The sequence below is a fragment of the Orycteropus afer genome, unplaced genomic scaffold (assembly GCF_000298275.1).
Source record: "Orycteropus afer afer isolate SDZICR_OR568_19922 unplaced genomic scaffold, OryAfe1.0 scaffold00088, whole genome shotgun sequence".
Lineage (NCBI taxonomy): Eukaryota > Metazoa > Chordata > Mammalia > Tubulidentata > Orycteropodidae > Orycteropus > Orycteropus afer.
Window position 1 is genome coordinate 9,861,725 of NW_006921675.1, and position 9,455 is coordinate 9,871,179.

At 43.7% G+C, this 9,455-nt stretch overlaps 1 protein-coding gene across 1 annotated transcript in view; it reads right to left on the reverse strand.

Annotated features, from left to right (window-relative positions):
- Positions 1 to 9,358, reverse strand: part of MAP3K9 (mitogen-activated protein kinase kinase kinase 9) — a 117,824-nt gene extending 108,466 nt beyond the window's left edge. Inside the window, exon 1 of the mRNA XM_007942338.2 lies at positions 8,947 to 9,358. Within this exon, the coding sequence (XP_007940529.1) occupies positions 8,947 to 9,358 (412 nt within the window). The remainder of the gene's footprint in view (positions 1 to 8,946) is intronic.
- Between the last annotated feature and the right edge of the window lie 97 nt (positions 9,359 to 9,455).

Consider the following 9,455-nt stretch of genomic DNA (forward strand, 5'->3'; position numbering starts at 1 on the left):
TTGAATTGCCAGCCTTCTGGTTAGCAGTTAGATACCTTAGGCACTGTGCCACCAGAGCACATATATATATAACAATTAAAAGCAAATGGAAGCAAAACAATGAGTGGAAGAAATCTCATCAGGCAATGAAGGAGATGAGGGAGGACAACAATCCAGGGATGAACATGAGGAAGAACATGCGGCATGAGAGCGTATGTCATGTTAGGAACTTGAGGGCGTCTAGGCTAGAGTATATACATTAGGATAAGAGATGAGGTTCAAAAGCCTTGTTGAGGGCAGCCAGGTAGTGAAATGATTTGAAAGCCATTCTGAGAAGCTTGACCTTCACACAGTACATGTTAAGGGGTCACATATCTTTAAGAAGGGAGTGCTTTTAGACCGGTAATTCAGAAAGGAAACCAACTCTGGCAACCAAGCAGACACTATGATCTGGATGACAGAGTGCCTGATGTGAAGGGACCACCAGGGAGGTCACTGCAACTAACCTGAGCACTAAAGCACAAGGACTCAAGCCTCAGCACCAGTGAAGAGGGGCAGCACAGACAGAGTAAATTAGGGAGACCTTCTGCACTTGGTTCTACCAGGACCTAGTGACTACGATACATGGGTAAAAGGACTCATAGAAGGCTTCTTACTTCAGCACAGTTCACACTCTGATGTTCCTAGTATCATACCCACCCACTGATTCATCTTCCCCAAACCAGCGTTTGAACTATAACCCACTGCCATCAAGTCGTATCTGACTCATAGTGACTTGGGGTTCCGAGACAGTATCACTATGGAAGTAGATTGCCCCATCTTCCTTCCGAGGAGTGGCTGCTGGGTTTGAACTGCCAGCCTTCTAGTTAGCAGTCAAATGCCTTAGGCACTATGCTGCCAGAGCTTCTGTTTGAACTATAGGTACTTGATTATATATTCATCTCTGTTTGGAAAGACCTCATGGATCAATAACATGAGTTACCAGAGATTCTAAATCTTGGGCTAGATATGGTGTAAAGTGCTATAGGAGCCAAGTGCTATTTTGTTGTTGTCTCATAAAACCCCGTTCTCTATCATTCCAGGCTTTTTTGTGTCTTTACCTGGCTTGCTCATACTCATCCTTCAGCTCTCAGCTTAACCATCACTTCCACAGGGGAACTTCTCATCACCTCCAGACTGATGAGGTCAGATCCCCATCAAATACTTCCAAACCATTCTCTATTGACAAGACTCATCAAGGTTTTGATTACTTGCTCAATGCCTATTGTCCCTGCTAGACTGTGAGGTCCATCTTATCTACCTCTGTACTCATCACACCAAACATTTAGGAGGTGATCAATACACAACCGAACCCCCCCAAAAAAAAATCCAAACCCATTGCTGTGAAGTTGAGTGCAACTTACAGCAACCCTACAGGACAGAGTAGAACTGCCCCATAGGGTTTCCAAGGCTGTAAATCTTTACAGAAGCAAACTGCCTCATCTTTCCCCCATGGAGTGGTTGGTGGTTCAAATTGCAGGCTTTTTGCTTAACAGCTGAGTGCTTAAGCAGGCACACCAGGGCTCCTTAGACAGATGAAACAAAATTTAAAAAGAAAAGAAAAAAGTACACAATAAACGAAACTCATATCTGCAAAAGAAAGTTGGATTGGATCTTCCAAAATAAATACAGAGAATAGTCATGCTTTGCTTAAAAAAAAAAAAAAAAAAAAAACACCTTAGAAAACACAGATGTATTTCCGAGCTTCTGACAGGACCAATAGAAGAGCTGCCCACTGCCGGCTGCTCTTTCCTTCCTTGGCCAGCCCACTCCTCCTCCATTCCCCACTCAGATACCGGTGGTGTTCCAAACTCTGTGCCTATTCATTGTAGTCCTTCCATCCTATCTGGGGACATTTTGTAATATAACTGACATTTTATTTATTTATTTTTATTTTGTAATACAACTGGCATTCAGCACAAAGGAAACAGGAAAAGTTAGGTGGACTGTCTTTTGGCATAAAAAAATATGACCCATCTTGAACCCCAAAGTTCCAATTGTTCAAGAGTTTATCACCTCATCTGATAATCCTTCTGAAGAATAAATGGTGTGGCAGATAAGGCAGACTAGCAATCAGCATCCATTCTGAAATCCTCAAGCATGTTTTTCGGTACTACAGAGTCCAGAAAGCTAAAAACTACATTTCCCAGACTCCCGAAGAGCTGAATGCAAAGTAGGCTCTGCCAACTACATGCACAAGGTTTAAAAGGCAGAAGAGAGATGAGGACCATCTGCCTGCTACTTTCTGGGCAAGCATGGTTGTGAAGAAGTGCCGTTTCTGTAACAGCATGCTGGTGTCCAATCACTAGCTCGACAGATGTGGAGAGCAATGTTGCAGCTAAGTGAACGCCTGCTGTCTGGACTGCAGCTACAGGAGCGTAGTCCCGAAGTCAACAGCGACAGCTGTTGTATCTTCCCACTTACAGAAGCAGCAGCTCCTCTCCCTGGTGGGTCACTTGTGCAATGTTTTTCTGGGAGTCATTCCCAGAGGTCCAGCTAAAAGCCTCTCCTTCCAGCTCCTCCAACAAATCTGTAAGTACTAATTTCCTGTGCTAAAGCCCTTTCTGCTTAAAATAGTTTTTAGGTCCTAAAATGAATCCTGACTGATTACTAATTCTTGCCTGATTGCATCTATATGAATGAGACAAATATGCCTACATTAAAGGGACACCAGAAACTCTCTTGGACAAACATGTAAGGTACTTTAGGAGCTTTCTTGCTTATGGAGGAAAGGGTATGCTTTTTTTTTTCTTTCCCTACCCTCTTTTACACCAGTGAAAAGATATGTGCTTACTTGACCAACTTTTTAAATATACAAAACGAGATGTGTATTTACACATCTTATTTCCTCAACTGAACTGAGTTCTTCTTATGGGGTTTAACCATCCTATTTCTCTTATATGAAGCTCTGGTGGCACAGTGGTTAAAGCATTTGACAGCTAAGCAAATGTTGGTGTTTCAAACCCACCAGCCACTCTGTGGGAGAAAGACGAGGCAGCCTGCTTCCATAAAGCAGAACCTTTGGAGCAGTTCTACTCTGTTACAGAGTCACTGTAAGCTGGAATTGACACGATGGCAGTGGTATTTTTGATTTCCCCCTGTGCTCTTCCTTCAAGTCGGAAGCTTAGTTTTGAATACACCAGCAACCAGTTACCATGGAGTTGATTCTCACTCAGCGACTCCATGCATCAGAGAACAACTGGGCTCCTTCAGTCTTTCAATGGCTGATTTTTCAAAAGTACATCACCAGGACTTTCTTCCCAGGAGCCTCTGGGAAGATTCCAACCTCCAAGAGTGCTAACCATTCCACCCAGGAATGCACTAAAGAAAAGACAACTCATTGCCATTGTGTCAATTCTGATTCATATTGACCTTATAGGGCAGAGTAAGACTGCCCCCTAGGATTTCTAAGGAAGGAGTTCTGGTGGTACAGTGGTTAAAGCAGCTGACTGCTAACCAAAAGATTGGTGGTTCAAGCCCACCAGCTGCTCCACAAAAGAAAGATAAGGCCATCTGCTTCTGTAAAGATTTACAGCCTTAGAAACTCAATGGGGTCACTATGAGTCAGAATCAACTCAAAGGCAGTGAGTTTCATTTTGGTTTGGAACTTTACGGGAAGCAGGCTGCTACATCTTTCTCCTGCAGAGTGGCCAGTGGATTTGAACCACTGATCTTTCAGTTAGCAGCTGAGTGCTTGCTTAACCACTGCACTACCAGGGCTCCTTCAGGGACGCACAAAGAAAAAACAAAAACAAACAAACTCACTGTCATTGAGTCGATTCCAACTTATAACGACCCCCATTGGATTTCCAAGGTGGTAAATCTTTATGGAAGCAGATTGTCCAGTCTTGTTTCCACAGAGTGGCTGGTGGGTTTGAACCACCAACCTTCTGGTTAGCAGTCAGATGCCTTAGGCACTGTGCTACCAGAACTCCTTCAGGGATGCACAGTAGGTGTTAAATACATGAAGGTTTAAAAGATGATTCAAAACTAAGGTGCTGAAAGGACAGCTCCTCAGATGGCATCTCACAGAAGATAGAAAATCTCTGTGAGGAAGGCAAAGCAATAAATTCCCTATAGGTAGAACACTGGAGTCCCTGAATGATGCAAACGGTTAACCCATTTAGCTGCTGACCCAAAGGTGGGAGGTTCGAGTCTCCCCACGGGTGCCTCAGAAGAAAGGCCTAGCAATCTACCACCAAAAAAATCAGTCCTGGAAAACCGTGTGGTCACAGTTCTACTGACACACACGAGGTTGCCATGAGTCAGAATCTGTGCAATACTGACTGGCTTTTTTTAAGTAGAACATAAAATTTCAGGTTCTCATTACTTGTATTCTCCCCTCTCCCCAAAAGGAAGATCGGGCAATCTACTTCCATAGAGATACAGCCTTGGAAACCCAAGGAGAGGTCGCTATAAGTCAAATCAACTCGATGGCAGTGAGTAAACTATTGCAAATACATATATAACACAACATTTATCAATTTAACAGGTACTTGTTATTTAGTGAAGTAAATACTATGACAGCTTTCAGACATACAGAAGACAGAACCGGGGGAGAGAGGGAGGCAAAAATAAGACACTTTTTCTTTCCCTGCTAAGTCCCTTCTGGTAGGAACTAGACCTTCTCTGGTAGCTAAGAGTAGGCAGGGCCCTCCTCTTCTCTGCTCCAGGCAAGACCTGGTTTTAAATAAGAACCAGGTCAAGTTGCATTCAGTACATTTTTCAGTTTCTGTCGAAGCATATTTCCAGGAATATCAGTAACAAAAATCTCATTTCTTTCATTTGGGAATCAAGATGTTATTCCTTTTCAATTGCATACTTGGAAACTGAATGTATGGGCACATTGCAGTGGGGGACTAGATACTCAATAATTGGTTTGTGAGAGGAACTAAATTTTCCAAGTTATCAAGAATTAATTCCACCCAGAATTAGGATTTCTGGTAAAGCCAAATGAAAAAACTTACCGAGACCTTCAGATCTCATATTTTTCAAGTCAATTCTTTCAATAAGTAAAAGGTACTTCCTACTTTCTCATCATCTGAGTTCTAGATATAAGAATCTACTTTATTCAAGGTAACTTTTGTTACAATAAAAGTAAGTCCTGAGCACCTTAGTGGAGGAGATGCTCTCCTGCATGGGTTCTTCCCAACTAAGTGATAGTTACTCCTGATGGCTATGACAGCCAGGAGCACAAGATACTAAAGAAACTGAGTTCTTGCTCATGAAATTCACATAGCTCTTTTACTCTGACCTAGCTGTGTCTGAAGAAAAATCACAAAACTTCACCCACACAGACCCTGGAAATCTGACTGATGTTTAAAAATACACTGTTTTCTAACTGTCAGGAAACTGGAAATGTCTTCCATAAATTTTTTCCAATGCATGACCAAGTTCATCTTCAAATCTAGCTCTGAACGCTATGCCAGGACCTTTGCCTTCATCTTGAGAAATTTATTCCCAGTACCATAACTGGGAATATAGCACCTGGAAACAATTTAAAGTGATTTTCTGGCTCCAGGCATTATACAAATAAAAATGTAGACACATGAAGTTTTAAACTAAAGCAGGAAAAGCAAAGGGACATAAGGATTTGAACAATTTGACAATCAAAGAACCAATAAAAGAAAAGGAGAGCAGAACAACAGGAGGTTAGGATTTTACTATGAAGTGCTGGTGTCTAAAACACATCTTCATTTCAACAATGGTTAGCTAATATAACAACAAAAGCACAAACACCAAAAGACAAAATAAATAAATGGGATCTCTTAAAAATTAGAAAAGATTTTACCAAAAAAGTGAAAAGACAAACTACCCACTGGGAGACTATCTTCAGAGACCATATATCCTACAAAACTCTAATAACCAAAATATGTGTAAAATATCAACAACATAATGACAAAAAGACAAATAACCCAATCATAAAATGAGCAAAAACTTGAAAAGACATTTTACCAAAGACATTCAAACAGCCACCAAACACATGAAAAGATGCCTAGTGTCTTTAGCTATCAGAGAGATGCAAACTAAAACCACAATGAGACACCATTACACTTCCTCTAGGATGGGTAAGATTTAAAAAACAGAAAATAATAAATGTTGGTGAGGATGTGGAGAAGCAGGAACACTTACCCATTACTGGTGGGAATGCAAAATGGTCCAGCTGCTGTGGAAAACAGTGCACCAGTTTCCCACAAAACTGAAAATAAACTAGTATGTGAGCCAACAATTCCACTCCTAGGTATACACCCAAAAGACATGAAAGCAGAGAATCAAAATGAGATTTGTACACCAATGTTCACTGCAGCACTACTCACAATAGCCAAAAGGTAGACACAACCTAAATGTCCATCAACAGATGACTGGATAAACAAAATGGGGTCCTTACATACAATGGAATACTACTCAGTCAATAAGATAAATGAAGTCTTATGGAGCTCTGGTAGCATAGTGGCTAAAGCACTTGACTGCTAACCAGAAGGCTGGCAGTTCAAACCCAACAGCCACTCCTCAGAAGGAAGGTTGGGCAATCCTACTTCCATAGTGATACTGCCTCGGAAACCCAAGGAGGGGTCGCTATGAGTCGGGGCCGACTCGACGGCACATAACAACAACAACAACAACAATGCATGCTGCAGTATGGATAGAACTTGAAGACACTATGCTGGGTGAAATAAGCCAATCACAAAAGAACAAATATTGTATGACCTCACTTATATAAAAAGACCAGAAAAGGCAGATGTACAGAGACCAATGAAGGGTAGCACTGCACAGCCGATTATTGCATCTGTTGTCAAGTTGTACACCTGTAAAAAGCAAAACTGACAAAAGTGGTGTGATAGATATAAAAATATGTTTACAACAAAGACCAAAAAAAAAAAGAGTAGCTGCTGAGGCTGCTTATGAACCAAACCTCATAGGATTTGGTTCCATAGTTTGGAGTTGGGGTCATGGTTTCTCGGGATGTCCCAGCTAACTGCCCTAATAACATGTTAGTCCTTCTGTTCTACCTCCTAATTCGTTATATAGTACCTGGGATCTTAACAGCTTGCAAGTGGCCTCCAAGGCCCAACACTTGCTCTCTATTCACCTAGAGCAACAGAGGAAGAAGAAGTCAGGAACAGAAGGAGGATATGGAATGTCTGGCTAACTGCCTCCAACAATTACCTCCTTGCCATGAGACCAGAAGAACTAGATGGTGCCAAGCTGCCATTACTGAACATTTTGGTCAAAGATTCTATAGAAAAGTTCTGATCAAAAGGGAGAAAATACAAAACAGAATTTCAAACTCTTCATGATCTCTATGCTTTCTGCAGCCATAAAGGTTGGATGAACCCCTGAAAGTAATGCGCTGAGATCATCTTTAAACCTTAAAATGAAACTATCCCCTGACGTGTTCTTAAAACTGAATAGTTTAACTAGCTAAATAAGTAAATAAAGGTCTGCCTTGAGCATTACGCTCTTTTAAGAACTATCATATGGGATCAAAATGACAACAACATCAACTTGAAAGGTAAGGTAGGAACCTTAGGGTGCACTGAGTTTATGCTAATAAGGAACTACTCAGAAAAGGAGTAAGAATGGTAGCATAACTCAAGGAATGTAATCAATGTACTAAAGCATTCATGTAGAAACTGCAGAATTGGTTACGTTTTGTCCTGTGTATTCTCAATAACAACAAAATTTTTAAAAACCTTCAGATAAAGGAACAATTACTCAGGGAAAAATAAGGTACAGGCTCAGAAAAATTACTGTTACAAATAAAATTTTAAAACTAAATGTTTAAGTTTGGTCCTTGGTAATGATTTGTTTTTAAATGAACAAAAATGTAAAGTATACAAAATATGGAATAAACAGTTATAAATATGTATTAACAATATCTTTTTAATAGGAAAGAAATTATGAACACTCTCAAGTACAAAATAATCTAATTGAACTCAGAGAGACTCTTATATCTTTCTTCTAAAACAGCTTAGATTATTGATTGAGTGATTCTTACGGCAATTTAACTCCTTTGGGGGGAAAAAGGAAATTTCATTACAGGGTGTGGGACAAGGGCTCCTGGGAATTGATAAAACCAGGACACTGGGAGAAAGACCCTGGGGCTGACCCCTGAGCATGACTCAACTGAGACTTGGCCAGTTCCAAAAATAGCCAAGGATCTAGGGTGAGGAGAAAGAAGAAAACGTATTGTCTGAAGCTCCTGGGTGTCAAGGGACTGGAATTTAGCTACTGCACTTTTCACTCCTAATTTCTCACGGGGTAACGACAAACCTTTTTCTCTCTAATAATTTCTCCGCCCATCACTCCCGCCCCGCCTCCACACATAACCGTCTTAGCACAAACAGTGAGACTCCCAAAGGTGGAACTTCTGGAACACAGAATTAGGATCCAAGAAATCAAAGACACCTGAGTTTAGAGTTCACACAGGCTTCCGGGGCTGTGAGCTCAGCCCCACGGGAGACACCCCCATCTTTTTTAAAGCAAATGCCTTTAAAGGGCGGGGACAGGAGACAGAAGAGGTCGGCAAGGTCCCCGATGTAGGCACTAAGGTAACGACAAAAACTACCAATTTGACTGGAGTCCCTCGAGTTCGGGGGAGGGGAAAGAGGCGGGAAATGGGGTGATTCTCAGGCTGGGGCTTCAGGACGTGGAAATCTGGAGTTGCTGCTGGGGTGGTCAGATAAAGATTAAGAAACCCCAACCGCCGAGATTCCAGGCAGGGCCTGCGGTATCTCGATCTTATCCATCGCACCAACTAAAGCCTCTGTGGCCCCAGTGCGCACGCACCCCCCCGGGTCAATCACCCCCCACCGCAGCCCCCCACCCCACCTAAAGCTGACAGTTCCCTCCTCGAGCCCCCATCCCCACCCAAGGCCTCCATCCTTGCCCCTGCCCGCCTGCTCCCGAGCCCCCCTTTCGCCTTACACTGGATGGGTGGGTAGCAACTGGGGTCCTCGGCGCCGGGCTGGCAGCGGCTGGAGAAAGCGCTGCGCGGGGTCACGTAGTTGCTGGGGAAGATGCCCACCCGCTGGTTCAGCTGTCCAGTCCACCAGCCCTCGTCCCCGGACACCTGCGAGTCCTTGGACAGCACCTCCACCACGTCGCCCAGCCGCAGGGTCAGCTCGTCCTCGCCGGCCGCCTCGTACTCGAAGACGGCCGTCCAGTAGGGCAAGGGCGCATCGGAGCCCAGCTCCCTGGGGGCCGCCGCCGCCGCCGCCGCCGCCTCCTCCTCCTCTTCCTCCTCCTCCTCGGCCCCAGTCCCCGCTCCATCCTCCCCCGGCGGGGAGGCAGCGGCGGCGCTCGCCAGGCAGCCGAGAAGCGCTCTGGGGGTCTCCATGGAGCGGCCGATCCATAGGGTGTGGGACTGCCGCCGCCCGCAGGAGCCGCCGCCGCCTATTGTTCATGCGGCTCTGCAGAGCTGGGGGGACCCCCTC